Source organism: Platalea leucorodia, assembly GCF_965183815.1.
Source record: "Platalea leucorodia genome assembly, chromosome: 3".
Taxonomy (NCBI): domain Eukaryota; kingdom Metazoa; phylum Chordata; class Aves; order Pelecaniformes; family Threskiornithidae; genus Platalea; species Platalea leucorodia.
The window spans coordinates 170773-188720 of NC_138825.1; the positions used below are offsets into that span (position 1 = coordinate 170773).

A 17948-nucleotide genomic window follows, 5' to 3' on the forward strand; every position below is an offset into this window, starting at 1 on the left:
AGATTCCTTTTTCTTCACAGAAAATGCTTCACATGGCCCTCTACATCTCAATCTAGAGCCACACAGTCTAAGGCCTTGTTTGACTTTGCTTAGTTTGCTCCCACACCAACCTCTTAAAAAATTCAAGTCTTGTGTATATGGGAATTCTGTTGGTGTGCAACACACAGGAGGACCCCCTATGGCAGCTGGTCTCAAGATTTGGAAAATGTCACATAAACCCTCTTCTCTTTATCATTTCTTATCTGCTATTGCTGGACCTCGACAGGTCAGGGAATGCGAGGCACAGAAACATTGCCACGTCCAGGCACTATTCGTTCTGGTCTGTGTTGTATTTCAGAAGGTTCCTGCAGAGGGCCAAAGCAAACTGTACAGCTTTTTGTCTACCTGTCCAACAGGAGACTGGATCTCATCATACATCAAGGGATCTGCTTCAACTCTAGCGTGAAAAATAACTAAGGATTACTAATGGATCTCCCAGACTTCTCCCATGAAAAATATACAAATATGAGCCATCTTGTGACAGCGATAGCTTCTGCAACACACCAGATTAAGTCTTGGGAAGTTTACAATAGGAGTGACCATTCCTATCCCTTAACAACAGACTTTGCAACCACTATTGCAGCTGAAGGTGCGAAAGGAAGAGGTGAAGAAAACATCTGTAAAAATCACTCTTCTGGAAATGAAGAACAAAAGACTATATACATACTGTGACAAAAACAGATGCCAGCAGGAGACCAACAGAATAGATAAGTCCTCTGCTGTTTAACCGAATCTGTAAAAGAAGGAAGTTTATAAAACCATGTCACAATTTCAAGCAACAATATTTCTCTCTGTTGATAATTCTGTAATCCTAAACTGCTGAGCTGCTGAACACCGGCTTGCAAGCTGTAAATGCCAAGTCAGACCATTACCTCACAGATTATTTTGCCTACTCCCTATTGCCAAAAAAGAAGGCGTATTATTAGAGTAGTGTCCTTAGGACCTGACAGCATTTCAAACTGTTCCACCCCGACGTGGGCTTTGTCATCCCTTATACTGTTATATCATGAAATTTTATTTTTGGCAATTAACTCCTATGTGAGTCCTGCAAGAACAAACAGGGGAAAGGAAATTTTGCATTCAGTCACCAATTAATGCTTCACAGTGCGGGGAAATGAACAAGGACACACACAAACAAATTATTTCTTCCCTACTTGACTCATCTTGAAGGAAACAAGTCAGTAATTTCATGGCCTGAACCTCAGCTGCTGAAAACCATCGATATCAATGCATCGTGGCACACTAGCACAGGCTGAACATTATTTAGCACTGAGGCAAATAAGGCAAGAGCGGACGCATTGCCTGCAGGGCTGTGCACAGGCATCATCGCTATGGTATCCAGGCACAGGCTCTGATGGCAGAGCCACAATTACTTCCACTGTACAAGTGGAGAACCGAGATACAGGTCCTCAAAGCTGGGGAGCTATTTAACTGCCATTTTTAGGGGCTTTGAGGTCTAACCCAAGGCACTCACCTGCATCTTTAAGCCCTAAGCACATTTAAAAACATGATTTTATGCGACATAAACCTAAAGCTACATAGGAGGGCTACAGGGAGTACAGCTACCTCTCCATTCCTGTGCCTCAGCTAGGATCGCACTTCTCCTCAATTTCCCATTCTTCTCTTGGGAGCTCCATCATTGTCCCTCTGGGCATTTTTATTTGATCTTCTCAAACGGTATCACCTGCAGTATGGTCAGGAGAGCACTCGGGTGGAGCCTCTCAAGGCATTTCTGCAGGGGCTACCGTGTGAGGGAGACCAGGGAAGGTCGGCTTCGCCAGGGAAGCAACGGGGCAGCTGGAACCTGCGGGGTGGGTGCCATCACTGACTGAATTCTAAATCTTCAGACCACCCAATATCAATTATTATCTTAAGGCCACTATAAGGTAACACAGCCCATTGTATTCCTCCCTGCGCCTTCTGTGCAACAAAACCCTATGTGAAGCTGAGTTTCAGCTGACAGTCACCAAAACCGATTACTACTTAAAGTAGTAACTGACTATTTAAATTTCCTGGCAGAGGTCAATCTTAGCAAGAAATTACGTACAAGTATTTTTCAAAGATGCTTTAGAAAAGGACATTGCTATTGTTTATCTAGTAGACTGATTTTGTGCGGCGCAGGTATATTTTCAGTCACACCACTCTGCTGCTGAGGTCAAACAGCAAAACTAAATACAGCGATCTTCCTTAAATGGGCCGATATCCAATTCGTAATTGCCGAGCTTGTTCTACATTTGTATACAAGGAAAAGCAAAAGCATTAGTCCATTGCTGCAAATGATCCGCAGACAAGAAAATAGTTCCCAGAATGAAAGTTCATCCACCTCAAACAACACATTTTTTTCTAACAGCTGGATTTATTTCTTGTTTTTTAAACTGTTTTTAGTCCAATAAACAATTCAAAACCAAACTTCTGTGCTATGATATTATTTTCTCAACTGTCAATACAGAAAATAATAGTACATAGTGTATCACTGGCCACTTCTCAGTGCTCACATCCTTCCAGTTAGACTATAAAGGAACCCATTTGCAAGAGAAGGGGGTATTGCTAATTTGATGATAAGCTGCACTACAATTTCATGAATGCAAGACTGCACCACAGTCAGGAAAAACTTCTCACCCGAATACTGCTCCCAAATCCAGAGTAATGATTTAGCTTCATTCCCCAAGGACAACTGAGGGGAGAGTCTGACTTCCAGAGCCAAGGAAAGGATTACTGGTTCTGACATTTTGCAAACCTGAGCCTGCAATGAACTCCGTACACCCAGGATCCTCTACGCAAATCCACGTTGGAGACCAGGTCAGGCATGCTGCAAAAAGACAGTCCTGGAAGGATTCCTCTCTTCTCCTGTACTTGCTCAAGATTCAGCATGACAACGCAATGCTGTACTTCTAATAAACTGTAATAAGCATGAATAGGTCTTGCACAGCTACTCTATGCTGGAATTGTTACAGCATTTGTACTCACAAGCGTCCCACCAATTTTCAGAGCTCTGCTGCTGCCTGAGATTTGCTGTTCATGTATTTTAAAATACTGGCTTACACAAATGGCACATTTTCCTTCTTTACTGATTTTTGCCATCGTAAAAAAGGCTACAACCACGATGATCATTTATTCTTAAAGGTATTACAGCATTTCTTTAAGACATAAGCTGTAAGTGTATGTATGTACAGAGGGACCATTATATTCCTACGGCCATTACATGTAAAATACAATATTCTCACTAGACTGTCCAAAGAAATGAAGGATTTGGATTGCTTCAGAGTGTGAAGGCCAATTTTGGGACTGTTTGCATAACTGAAGGTGAACAATGTAATGATCCCACTGTTAATGTAAACTGCAGGTTGCAAGGGGCGGACAGGAGGAAGTGTATTTTTGCAGCTATGGAAGAAGTCTCTAAGGCCACTGCAGCTTCTATCACCAGTCCCGGGCAAACCTGAAAGTTCTGCTGAAACAAGAGCTGTCTTGGGATGAGAGACACTGTCAGGTTCTGACCCAGAAGACCTTTTTCCCCGATACCCTGCGGCATATCTGTTATACTACGGGGCCAGGACGAGCTAATCTGGGGGCTCTGGGCCCACAGTACTGCTGCCTGTAGAGACGGACTGGTCCACTGCACTTCATTCACTCCCATGCATCCACTCCTCTTCTCCTGCTTCCACTAATCTGAATGGTCCATACACGGCAGCTAACCTGGATTTCCGTTTTAGTTATTCTAAAACGCAAAAAAACCCGAAACTAACTTTGTGTAACTGAAATACAAATTTAACACCACCTTCCCTGCTACCCCAAATGCGCAGCAGCTGGCTAGGAAAGACAGATGCTATTTTACAATAAACTCCTGTCTGGATTTCGGTCAGGAATTCTGTTTGACCAGCGCCAGCATCTGTCAAAACTGTCAGTATGAAACACATCAATCGGAAAGGAATCTACAGGAAAAGGAAGCAAATGAAGCAGCTGGAATTATTTTAGCATGGAAAATGTTTGAATTCAACCTGAAGTGCAGACGGTGCTTCTCAGTTACATCATTAGCCTCCATAAAACCAGCAGACATTTGGAAAGAAGATCATTCCAAAGGCCTCTGTGCCTAATTTGCTGAGGACAGTGCTTCCAAATAGAGGTGTCTGGGCCTGCTTTCTTTGGACTGTCTGCAAGGCTCCTCTCTGGAGGTCATTCAGGGGAACAAAAGTTGCTAATAAGGATTATTCCAAAGTAGAAAGTGTATGCTAATTATTTATGACAGCTTTACGAATGTTAACAGTAACCCACGTCATGCTGACCCCACATGGGCAAAGCAAACGTGGCAACCCCTTCAGCAGCACGAGCACCAATTTTCCCTTGCAGTGGTATTGCATTAAAATATTTGAGTTTCACTCCAGGTTAACAGTTCTCACCTCGGGCTTCACTAGCAACGCTCCTGGTCTGGGATCTAGCCCAGCCCCCACTGTTGAGCAAAGCAATTAGCTATTAATCAACCTAAATAACAAGAACTTTCCTTTACGAGGCTTGGCTATTCCCATAGAAAGAAAGCATTTCCTGGGAAGGCTGACAGGGTGTTTTCTAATGCAGTTTTCACTTTCCAGTGCTTTTTGCTCCACAAAAATCGGACCATTTATTAAGGTCATCGCCTAATACCTCACTCTGCCATGGGACAGCAGAATTAAAACCCTTCCATGTACACAGCAGAGGTTGGTTTCCCTGGGTGAGCAAATGCTAGCTGTGGAATGCACTTTGTCAGGAAGCTCATTTGGCTGAACTGGATACATAACACAGCTGGACTTACTGGAAGAAAAAGTGCAATTCTTTGGGTAAAAAAACCTTGTTGGTGAGCTCAAAGCACTATAAAAGCTGTGCAGAATTCCGGACGTTGCCACTGTGGCTTGGGAGGCGATGCATGCATGGCATCTCCCTGCCATGCCATGGAGCAGGCAGAAAAGGGACAGAGAGGACAAAGACGACAGGTGAGATGGGCTATAAAACAATGAGAAGCGGATGAAAAACAACAGAAAGACAGCTGGAACAAAGTGACATTGATGTAAGCCTGTCTCCAAAGCAGATTTGCCGTGGGACAGCTAGGAGACGGGTGCTGGCTGTAATTCCAGATGCACTGGACTTGCAGCATACATGCTGTGGAGTTACGCTATGTGCACACAAATAGTCCCATTAATTTGGCTTGCTGCTTATGCAGAGAGCAGCTCTGCGCGGTGTGTGCAGGGAGCCCAGCTGCGTACGATGCATTGCTCTTCTGGCACATGCAGTAAGTCTGACCTCACTAGACTTTTGCACATGTGGAGAATGGCATACGTTCAAGCACCGTGCCCAGGCTGTCTGGGTTATTTAAGACAGCCCTGGAGCAAACTGATTTACACCAGTAAGAAATCTCCCTCATTGTAGATATAATTCCTGTTTAAGCCTGTTGCCCAGATACCTCTTACTATAAAGGTTCCTTGGACTAATACAGTGCTTTGAGATTCTTGCAGACTTATAGCTCACATTGAGAAGAGAATGAAAGCTGTCTGGGTTTGTTCAGGTCCAAAATGCAATGGTAGTCTGGTCTTTGAGGGATGCTCTTTGTTAAATACTCTCACTCCAACAAAGAAGGGTCTCCTTGGAGCTAGAGGAAATTCACTGCCAAGCATTTCGGGGGGGGGGGCGCGCTGCAGCCTAAGGATTTGGAGAGATGTTCTCCAGTAAACCTCGCACTGGTGGTATAAGGGGTTTCCAGTGTCAGATCGGCCAGCAGCGACTTCCCCGACGCACAAGTCACATTAGAGCACTCCCCATTTACCACAGCTGAGGGAGGTAGGCTTGAGCAAATAGCCCACATTGTTTGGGGTATGAGCACATATTCCCTTCTATCAAATCTGCTCCTGGGCACTGAGGTATTTAATTCTTGCATTAAGAGTAACCAGAGGACTGCTGCCAAAGCTCTTGGCTACACTATGCCTAGCTCTGGAAATGGTCCTCTGAAAATATCATGGAAACCCCCAAATATTAAGGAAAACAGGAACATTTCATTCTAGCAAACACTGCTATTCCTTATCTATCACCAACAAAGAGAACACATGGTTTCAAAGGAGACAGGTTCAGATTTGCTGGAAGTCTGCTGCAACTCTGCACAGTACTGCACTAATTGGCACACAGCAGGGGTTGCTCATCAGAACAAAAAGGCAGGTATAACTGCTTCCTACTGTTTTATCCTACCTGCTAATGCTAAAGGTTTTCCTACAACCCCCTCCTGTTTGGCCCAGGTCTACATTACAGCTATTCTGCCCACAGCAATGGCTAGAATCACAAAAGCCACGCAAGTAGGCATGCTGCTTTTTTTAACCTTCTCTCCAGCTCTGGTAGCCTTTCAACATTTTCTAATCCAATGCCCACCTATCTATCTCAAAAAGTAATCATACAGAACCATGAATTGTTTTATACAGTGCTGCTCAGTGGTTCTGAGATAGTTAAATCTGAACTAGGCTGAATAGCCACTGTTCACTTATTTCTCGTTTCGCTCATTTTAGTTCTCCACCTGCCTAAAGGATCCTTTCTTCTTCTGCATTTGATTTTGGACTACCTGCTGCTGTTTCACAAATTTCCCCTAAGTCTACGGCTCTGGAAATACAGTTTTAACTGACGAACTACTCCCACTTTGCTGATTATTGCTGTAGCCTGCCCTATTTCTTATCGTGACTTCTAACTGTGAGCATAGGAGCTCAGAAGATTCTGAAATTTGGTACAAAAGCTTAAGAAAAATGTGTCCTTGATCTGTCGAATTAGGGTGGAAATCAGTCAAGCAGCCTTCTCATGAGACAAGTGGTGTTTCCTGCAAGAGGCAATGGAATAGGCTTTCTCAGAGTATGTGACAATGTGTAAGTACGGGGAAAACAAAACTAGCAAAACATTAAAAACTCACAGTAAGGGAGGACATAATTTCAGGTTTTAGCAAAGAGCAGAAAAAGGGCCTCAGCTGGAGTCTTCTTAATTACAGAAGGAAAAGCTCAGTTCTCTGTTCATTTAAGAATAGGAAATGCTTCTTTCCCAGGAGAGAACTGTCTGCAGACGAAGCACTCGCTCATACTGCAAGGAGGAAAAATCAGCATTCCCAAACTCTCCTTTGAGGTTTGGCTTGTATCTAGCGGCTAAAGCAAGCCAGAAGAACGCTCCGTTTTGACTGATCGCACATGAAAGTCTTGCAAGTTCAAAATCTACTCTGTCTGAATTTGAATGGAGGCTATCTCCCTGCTCCTTGTGTAGCAAATACAAAGATGCTGCCACCAGCTCCAGCTATTCCCATGCAGCTCCTGCAGGCAATAAGTAACCGAGGCTGAAGCTAAACAGCAGAGGGAAAACAACTGAAACAAAATAAGTGATTCCATTCTTCAGTTCTTTTCTAGCAGTTACTGAAGGGAAAAACAAGGAGCTATTGCCAAAACCCAAACTGGTTTTGCTCCAGGGTCCAAATATGAGAGGAATTACCTCATTCAGGAATATTAGGAGAACTCTCTTATGTTTCCGGTCCTTGTCTGAAAAAGCTGCAGGTCCTCTGTCTGTTTGGGGATCCTTTTCCTGAAGTGTCCCCAGTGGAAATTCAGTGTAAATCCTTCTTTCCCCAGGTCGTGCCATGAGACAGAAGTCTCAACAAACTAGAATTTCAGACACGTGCTGCATTCCTGCATGTTTCAATGGAATTTCCTTCTTGGACCTTTTTTGAGACTCCTAAGAAAACATCCTTGGTTTGCTCTGTATCACACAATTCACTCTGAAGAGGGTACACACCCTGGAGTGCTGCACATAGACACTCAAGGTATTAAGCAAGAAATGCAGGGTTTATGGTTGGAGAGAATTCCTGTATTGTCAGGAGCTCTGGAAGGGATCAGACACTTTTGCTCTATTACAGTATAATCATCCCAGTCTCCCTGTCATGAAACCAGGGAATAAATGCACTCAATACATGCAAACTATTCCAGGAAGCTGGAGGGACTAGTTAGTAGCTTCGGTGTGTACCTGCTGCTATGCCCATCCATAGGTTTTTGGGATAAGCCACTAAATTAATATATTAATACCTGCCAAGCTGCATATTGCTGCTGCAGTGATACCAGCACCTCACGTTGCAGATGCTAACGCGACAGCTGGAAGGAGTCTGGCACCCCAGAGCAGGAGGAGGAATAACATCCACAGAAGTGAAGGGCGATGCTGTGGGAAGCGGGGACCCCTGCAGACACTCGGAGTCACCACCCTGTCGCTATCCTAGACCTTAATGTTTGCTCCGGTGACTGACAGATCCATTGAACCTATCCTCCCTCTCCCCTCAGAGGATTTAAAGTGGTCTGTATGCGGATACCTGGGCCAGAATGGGGCAGGGAACAGATACGCGGATGGTGGCTGTGAGGAGAGGAAGGCCAGCTTTGGTCTTATGTCATAAGAGTCATCATAGTTCCTTGGAATTGTAACAGTGAATAGCAAACCGGTCAGCGAGTAGCAAATCAGTGATGCCTGCCGTCTCGATTTGCGTTTCTTGAGTGCCCGCTTCCCTCTGGATTCTCTGATGTCTAACGAGGCTCACCCTGGGGTTACTCCTTCTCTCTCTAGCTGCCTGTCTGCATGAAAGGAATGTAATGTCTCTCAGACTTCTAACTTACTGTCAAATTTTGCTGAAACTGGCTGCAAGTTATCAAGCAGAGGAGTGATGGACAGACATATGATTATACTCCCAAATGCCAATGTGAACAAATGAACCTGGCTGTTTATCCTTAGGCTAAAATTCCTGTTCTCTAAAATACTCCTGGCTGGTGCCTGGTTTACAGCCTCACATCCAAAAACAGATTCCAGAGGGAAGCAATTGGATGGAAGACACGGAGCAAATGTCCTTCCACTCTGGATTGGCCAGGGCCACTGGGGAAGGATGCTTACAGGATTACAGAGTCAGCAACGTGTCCAGGACTCGGAGCTGGAAGAGATGAGAAAGTGAACTCTTTCAAAGGTCTCTCTAGGTCCAGAGGGACGCTGCTTTTCCTCCGAAAGTCCTGATGGCATGCAAGATCAGCTATGGTTGATAACAGAAGGCCAGAGCTGCAGCAGGAGGGTGGCCAAGTGACCTCTGAGTAGTGGAGATAGAAGCTCCAGTGGGAAGCACAGGGGAAGGCAGAGTTAGTGCCTGGACATTAATGAGTGTCCAGAAACAACAAGCACTCTTAAAATAATAAACATATAGTTGGGTCAGAGACTAGACATTGTAGAAACAGAAGGGATCCAATATGGAAGCTGTTTGGTATTGACTAGATCTGCCTTCTGATGGGAAAAGTGCCAGTGGCCTGGCCCAAACCAAGGACTGTGGGACTGACAACTGAGTTGAAGGCAAGGGGTGAAAGCAGGAGGACCTTTTCTTCTCTGCACCAACACTAACATTTTCCTGGAGAAGCATGAGATGGAGCATTCCCTGGCTTGGGTTTGGACTGACTCCAGTCAGCACTGGAAGGAAGAGAATAAAAATCCCATATTGCACATTGATGATCACACGGAGACAGACCTGGTTCGTGGTAACGGATACACACAGGCCAGGCAGGGTGAATGATATCGGAGACCGGTGCCCTGGAGCACACAGCGGTTTTGCAAGGCGCTGCCTGGTGAGCCAGCTTCCTACATCACATCATGCGGGGGCAACTCCCCTGTTCAGGCTGGGGCTGTGACTGCCCTGCAGTCTCCACTTGCGCTGCACCCACATCCTACAGGAAAATGTTTCATCTAAAGTAGGAAAAGAGAAAGGAAACTTCCTTCTCTAGAACAGGTGACAGATGTTTCCAAGATACAGCCTGAGAAGCAAAAGATGGTTTTCCATGCCTTTCTTGTAACAAGAAAGAAGGAATAAAGTAGGTAGTAAGCAGAAACATCCATGGACAACGGGCCTGGGAAAGGGGCAATCAGAAGTGAGAGAGGCGTTTAATCAAAATGATTGCGATTTAGCAACCCAGCACCAGGATGTGTCTCAAGAGATTCACCATCTATTTCCAGTTCTGCCACTAGCCTGCTGTGTGACCTCCAGCACGTCCATCAGTCTCTCTTTGACAGGTCCCCTCTTGCTCTTTTCCTGTCTTATCTATTAGATCACAAGCTCTATTTTTCCCCTTCAGGCACTGTCTCATGGAGTGAACTTGTTTAAACAAGAAGTCCTGATTCTGCATAGGGCTTCTTGTGGTTGCTGCCAGGCACATGACAAAACTAGGCAGTAACCAGGACCTTGCAGGACAATGCTTTCAATATACCGATGTCTCACAACCAGCCACAAGCTTGCAGGCTGCATCTCAAGCAAAGTTCTCTGCTCACCTCAAACCAAAATGCACCATCTCTAAAATGGGCTCTGAAACACCCACCTGCCCTTAGTTTAAGGAAGGCTCAAACACAAGCTCATCCTACAACGGGTGCTACAGCAGCTGAAAGTGCCATTAGCAGTGAGACCGCTCTTCACATTCAGAATGAAACCCCATAAATCTCCGTCGGCTGGGAGCAGCTGCTTGGCTGGTTAGCGCGTGAAGCCACTTTACCGCATGTGGCTGAGAGAGTTCAGAATGCGCATAATCACAGGGCACCAGGCTGCCAGAGGCAGGGGCACACTGCAGCTCGGAGGCAGACAAAGGGAAGGAACCAGGGAGCAGATCCTCTTCTCTACGTCTGCACAGTAACATGCCAGAACTCCTTACACCAGCATTAACAGGGAGCAAAATTTGGCCACAGGGGATTCTGAGTCAGGCAGCCTGGAACAAGAGATACATAGGGATTTTACAGAGTATGATATTAGAGGAATAACATACTCTGGAGAAAGCTCTGAGCGTTTAAACTTCCAGAAAAATAAGGCTGGAGGGGCCTTCTAGGAGGCTCTTCTGCATTAAAGCTTAACTTTCAAATCACACAGTCTACTTTTTTTGGCTTCCACAAAAACTATTACTGCCTTAACAGCTTCTTTATTAAAATGCATTTACTCTCTACTTTCAGCAAACGCTTAACTTTGCCACAGTCCTGTTACATTAAACATTCTGGGGACGCAATCATGGTTTTGGATGGCTATGCAAAAGTAACCATGATCAAGTAAGCTCTTTTTTTTTGTCTTTTACAAATCTCTCCTTCCCTCTGTACATAAGACAGGGGCATCATAATGGCTTTGAGGAGTTGCTCTTTTGGAGGAGATGCTACAAAAACAAATTTGGATCCTGCCAAATACCAAAGGAGCAGTACTAAATTGGCTGACTCTTGGCTCAGAATTACCTAGCGCTTCTGACTCACAGTCACATTTTAGTGGACAAGCAGGTTGGCCTGAGCCTGTGAACCCCCACCCAGCGAGCAGGCCTTGCTTGTGCGAGCAGCCCGAGGCTCAGCCCTGCGGACCTCGGGGAGCAGGAGCTCCTCGTCTTCTGCCCCTGCTGACCCCAGCGCAGGCACATCAGCAGGGCTCCCTGAATAACAAACAGCACGTTGCAGCTCGTAATGCCGGCACAAGCCTACACTTGACCCAGCTAACTCTAGCCTCTTCTGGCAACTTAGTAATACTTAAATAATTAACTACTAATAACGGGGGGGATGGGTGGTGGCTTGTTTTGTTTTGACGTCCAGTTATCCAAGGGTTTGGAGAGAAATCCAGGAACTGCAAGTGAAAACTCAGGAAACTCTCTTTGCTAATTGTGGGGCCGTTTCCAAGACTGCCTTTTCTACCCATGTGATCACACTGTACAATGAACATTTTGGGTGTGTGAAACAGTAGTGACATTGTTATGCCTCCATGAAAGCTGGCTGCTTCTGTTCAGCCACTTGTTTTCATCCTTTCCGCAAAAATACAGATAAGCTACAGATAAGCTGTTCATTAAAGAAAGGGATTTTATTCCTACAGCATTGCTTCCTTTTGTCACTCCTATATTCAAGAAGAGGGAAGATCCAAGGAGCTACAGGCTAGTCAGCCTGACCTCGATCCCTGGGAAGGTGATGGAGCAAATAATCCTGGGAACCACTTCTAGACATATGAAGGACAAGAAAGTGATTGCGAGTAGATATAGAGATTTCTGAAGGGCAAATCATGTTTACCCAGCCTGACAGCCTTCTACGACAAAGTGGACTTGCTGGATGAGGGGAGAGCAACAGATGTTGTTCATGTTGACTTTAGCAAGGCTTTTGACACTGTCTCTCAAACATCCTCATAGACAAACAGAGGAAGAACAGACTGAATAAGTGGACAGTGGAGTGGACTGATAACTGGCTGAATCGCTGCACTCAAAGTCCACGGAGGCCAGTCATTAGTGGTTTACACCCCAGGGCTCAATACTGCTTAACGTCTTTATTGATGAACTGGATGATGGGGCAGAGGACACCCTCAGCAAGCTTGCAGCTGATACGAAACTGGGAGGGGTGGCTGATGCACCAGAGGGTTGTGCTGCCATCCAGAGGGACCTGGACAGGCTGGAGAAATCCGCAGGCAGAAAACTCATGAACATCAACAAAGGGAAATGAAAAGTCCTGCGCCTGGGAAGGAATAACCCCATGCATCAGTAGATGCTGGGGCTGACCAGCTGGAACGCAGTTTGGCAGAGAAAGACCTGTTGATCCTGGTGGACACCAAGCTGAAGTCCGCAATGCACCCTTGTGGCATGGAGCACCAACAGCATCCTGGGCTGCATTAGGAGAAGTGTTGCCAGCAGGTAGAGGGAGAAGATCCTTCTCTACTCAGCGCTGGTGAGACACATCTGGAGTACTTGGTCCAGTTCTGGGCTCCCCAGTACAAGGAAGATATAGACTTACCGGAGCGAGTCCAGTGAAGGCCCACAAGGATGATTTAAGGGACTGCAGCATCTGACATATAAAGAGAGGCTGAAAGAGCTGGGACTGTTCAGCCTGGAGAAGAGAAGATTCAGGGGGATCTTATCGATGTGTATATAGCTGATGGGAGAGGATAGAGGAGGTGCAGCCAGACTCTTCTGAGTGGTATCCATTGAAAGGACATGAGGTAACACACAATTTTAAATACAGAAATTCCATTTAAACATAAGAACCTTTTTTTACTGTGAGAGTAAACACTGGAACAGGCTGCCAAGAGCGGCTGTGCAGTCTCCATCCTTGGAGGTATTCAAGACCCAGCTGGACATGGTCCGAAGCATCCAGCTCTCGCTGACCCTGCTTTGAGCAGAGGGTTGGGGACTAGATGACCTCCAGAGGTACTGGCCAACCTCAGCAATTCTGTGATTCTCCAGTCTTTCTAACTTTGCATTCACTCAGTGACTGTAATCAAGAATCTTTCCTCTGTCCTACACTGCTCTCTGAGTGTTGTCCAGCTAACAGTCATAGCAACAGCGACTTTCCCCTGGGACTTCATGGCATCTCCTGCTCTTCCTTCTCAGAAGGGAGCTTGCAAGAACTCTGGGGGCAGGAGGGTGGCTCTTTCATCATTTGGGAAGTAAAGGACGGTTTTGTTGGTGTTGGGTAGCTTTTCTCAAACAGGAAAGCTCTGCAGTGCTTCCTGATGATGGTCACATTCTGAAATATCCAGTTATTTAACAGCTTCCTTCACCTTAGTAACGCTTTAATTTTTCTTACCAAAAGCCCTACAGGTCTGCTCTATACTTTACTTTCCACCTATGTGTTTATCCCCCCTGTCTTATTAAAAACAGGATCATTCTCCTTATTAGGAATATATTCAAGCGTGTGAAAATACAGTATACTCTAGTGAGTTAGCTTATTTCAGCACAGACTGCTGCCTTTAAGGAAGAAATTAAAGTACTTGTGCTCCAAAAGATGGGGAATGTCCACTGACAATTGCTACTTCTCTGAAATCTTAACAGAGCAAAACTATCTGCTTCTTCAAATCCAATCCACAGAATTTTGGACTTTATTTTTTTTTTTCTTAAATAGATCAGTTTTATATAAATAAATAAATAAATAAGAATCATGTGAACAAATGTAGGACTTACGTATGATCCGTAATTCACTGCTAGAGTCTGCAAAGCCCACGGGAGGCCTAGGCCAATTAAAATATCAAAAACATTGCTTCCGATAGAGTTGGACACAGCCATATCCCCCATACCTGCAGGAATGGAAACCATGTACAATCAGACATGTCTCAGAAAAGTATTTTAAACAGAAACACATTAATCTGAGCTAATCACGACAATTTTCCTGGATTAAGGCAAAGAGTTAAGGGAGATTCCCCTCACCCCATCCCTTCCCTTTCCCCGCCCCATCATACAAGGCCAGCAGGGTCGAGGGGGCTGAATCCACCTTCTAGGATCATCTGAGAACTTCCCTCAGCTAATCCTCTGCTGCTGTGGGGACCCCGGCCACTGGCTGTGCCGGCTGTGACCTGCTGGCACTCTTGTGCCATGGTCAGTGGGGCTTTTGATGCTTCACTGTAACCAGGACACATGAGTTTCTAAACGGGACTGATTACATTAGGTCTTCTTGTAGTCTAATAAGTAGCCGGTTGTTTCAATGAAGAGCCACTGGTTTTGTTTCCCAAAGCAGTACTGACAACTTTCTTTTTCTCTTCAAACACCTGTTGCTGGAGTCACAAGGAGAGGGAAAAAAAAAGTCTTCCTTAAAAACAATAGTATCTTTCCAGTCCTTATGACTGTGGAGAAAAGCTGGAAAGTGACCTGAAAGACCCTTATGCCATGTTCTAAACAATTCTACACCACCGATATTTAAATTAAGAAAAATATTGTGACTTTTGGGGAAGGCTTGAAGTTGACAATAGTTGACAATTTGTTCCACACCGTCATTAAGAACCTGTTAGCTGATTTGCAATAGCAATATAATTAATTTCCTTTGTTCGTGTTCTAAATTTCAGCCTCAGAAAAAGGCTCTGTATGTTTTCACATTCAGGACACATCTGTGCTACCTAAAGAGGAAGCGGACACAAGGGAACACTTCCATAGCAGTATGACACCTCTGTGATGAACCTACCTTGCCTTGCTACGATAAGGCTTGCCATGCAGTCCGGCACACTGGTTCCAGCTGCCAAGAAAGTGATGCCCATGATCACATCTGGAATTCCCAGTGTGTAGCCAATGATTGTCACCTAAGGAGAGGAAATAAACTGTCAAGCTGTTTAGATTAATTAAAATCAGAGACCAGCTTGGCCCAATTCTGCAAGATACCGTGAGACAGAGTTTATTGCTCAGTGCAAACTCACACTTTCTTTAAAGAGAAGCAGTGACAGGCTTTTTTGGTATATTCATCACCTGGCAGAGGACAGCACTGACCTGCTATGGACCTTCTTTGGTTAGCTGCTTCACACCTTTCATCCACAATTTTCCTGACACTAACCTGGAAAAGAGACTATATGGTGGCCCACTACCCTGTGTAACAGTCTCCTGATCTTGGCTGAAGTTTGCAGACATTATTATATACAAATAATAGCTAAGCAGACACTAAAACAACCCCATGGTTCACTGTACTACGAAAATGTCATATGCAGGGACATATCCGCAAGTGACTGCAAACAATTCCCATTGGCAGAGAGGAGATACCTTTGATTTCCTCTTTCCTTTGCTATGCAGTCTATGATAAATTAGTGCTCTTCAAATTAATGAATATTTTTGAATTTTGGATGCCTTTGTCTAATGATTCCCATTTCCTATTAGCCACATTTAATGGCTCTTCTGAACTCTCTGCAGCGTCCTCCAAGAAATGTGAACCACATGTTAGAAGCATCACAGTGATCCTGTGGGCTCTGGTATTTCAGCTATGGAAAGCTGGGATAGCTTTTTTCTTGAAGAACACCTCATCCTCGCAGGTAAAAACAAGTAACTTTCTATTTCCCGTTCAGGGTAACATGGGTCATTGAAAACAAAACAAAATAAAAACCCCTCTTCTGTAACTGCTTTGATTAGTTCGCAGGGAAAAGCCTGGCATTCTCATTTTGGCATTTAGTACAAGAACAAATTGCGAAGGCAGTGAGTATCTTTTTGTTGCCTCCCCTTTCCCAGCAGGGAAGCAGTGGCCAGTGCTTTAGGGAGGTATCTGCATGCTCTTCGGGCCCCATGCCGAGAGAGCCCATGAATTGTGCACTCCATCGCAAGTGCAGCAGCCCAAAACCAGGCTTCCCTTGTTAGACCCTCTCCTGATGCCAATGTCCCGTCATTGTCTGATTCTGCCCAAGAGTACAGACTGCCCCAAAAGAAACACAATCCATGCTGCAGTATTACTGTAAACCTAACGAGGACAACTTACACTTTTCACCTATACATATCATGCAATGAGGCCTGCAGCAAGCTAACAGGCTCAGTGATCCAGCCAGTCCACAAAACTTCCCCCCTGTGAACAGGCCAACTATGCTTGGACTTCCTTGTGTTCATTTTTATTTATCCCCTTCTACCCTTAGGATAATGAGGTAGAATTAAGTTCCCATTGACTAGAGTAGCTGTCCTACAATTTGGCTGAATGTTGTACTTTTATTCATGCTGAGTTCAAAGTGTTATCATTCACAACTCTGTCTCTCAAGCTTGCTTGCTCCAAGAAAAGGAAAAGCTATTGAGGACAGATTGTTACTAGGGTCAGGGCCTCTTTACACTGCCCTGCATGACTAGGAGGTGTTAAATTGGTGCAAGTGTCATTTTTTCCCACGTTAAAGAATCTGGGTGAAATTCCAGCCCTGAGTCAAGTTCAAAGGCCATGGCTACTGGCCCCTAATTTTATTCTTTCAGTGTGGACAGGTCTAACAGAAATGGAAGCAGACTCAGGCTTTCTCATTTAAAAAATCACGTATGTAGAACCTTCTACACATTTCTCTAAGCTGACAAAACCCACTTCTGTTGCCTCTCCCAGGCTGTGGTTTGTGCTTTAGTTGGTACGTACCATCCACACCATCATGTAGGAGAAAGCTGCAATCCAGAGGGTAGAAGAAGCAAAGGTAACCATGAACCATTTTTCCAAGTGCGGTTTGTTACAGTTGGGCACTGTGAAGTACAGGACAAAACTCAATGGCCATGTGAAGAGCCACTTCAAGATTTCTATCTTGCCAGCTGTAAAACAAAAAAGGGAAACAATCACAATTCTAGTCTAGAACATTATTATTTTGTTAATATTAACAAGCAAGATGCCAGGGACACCTCAGCCTAACTGCTATTCAAGCAGATAACGATAAGGCATTCCTTGTTCAGAAGATCATGGCGTGATGGCAGAGACGGGAGGGCAGAGAGGGGCACAGGGAAGGAGGATGAAGTGCCTCCCTGAGCGCTTGTTAAGTAATGTGTCAGAGCACACCTGCTACCCTCCCTGGGTCAAGTTTTTACAGGTACCACATAAAAAGCAAGTTCTAGAAAGAGATCTGATCTATCTTCAGCCACCTAATGGGAAGGTACAGAACAGATGGAGCCAGGCCCTTCACAGAAAAGCACAAGGAAATTATAAGAGCCAATGGGCTCAACTTGCAATAAGGGAAATTCAGAACAGATGCTACCAGAAGTTGTGCGTTTTCTTTTTTCCTATCATGAGGGTGGTCAAACACTGGAACAGGTACGCAGAAAGACTGTGGGATGTCCATCCTTATAGATAATCAAAACAACTGGACGCAGCCTTGGGCAACCTGCTCCGAGCAGGGGTTTGAACCAGAAATCTCCAGAAGTCCATGCCAACCTTTCCCATACTATGAATCTAGTGTCATGGTCCATAGGACATCCAAATTACTCTCTTCAGGCTCAGTTTTTTCCTTACTCAAACTACAGCTATGCTGTTTGAGATCTGAACAGTTCTCAAAAACGTAGCTCACCTGTAAAGGGCAGGACCAGTCCCTACAGTATTCTGGCTTGTCTGCAACACAGCACATCTTGCCAGCAACACAGCACATCTTGCCAGCTGCGGCAAGTGTGAGTCAAAGGTAGGGCAGGGATACGTAATTGGGTAAGAGGGACTTGGCAAAAAGGAGATCTCCAACCCGCAGGTGC

At 45.0% G+C, this 17948-nt stretch overlaps 1 protein-coding gene across 5 annotated transcripts in view; it reads right to left on the reverse strand.

Annotated features, from left to right (window-relative positions):
* The window catches only part of RIN2 (Ras and Rab interactor 2), a 280543-nt gene that overhangs the window by 107904 nt on the left and 154691 nt on the right, over positions 1-17948 (reverse strand). For all 5 annotated transcript variants that reach the window (XM_082307213.1, XM_082307212.1, XM_082307208.1 and 2 more), the window contains 3 exons: positions 16861-17027; positions 14968-15082; positions 13977-14089 (listed from right to left, as the gene is read on the reverse strand). In XM_082307213.1, the coding sequence (XP_082163339.1) occupies positions 13977-14089; positions 14968-15082; positions 16861-17027 (395 nt within the window). The remainder of the gene's footprint in view (positions 1-13976; positions 14090-14967; positions 15083-16860; positions 17028-17948) is intronic.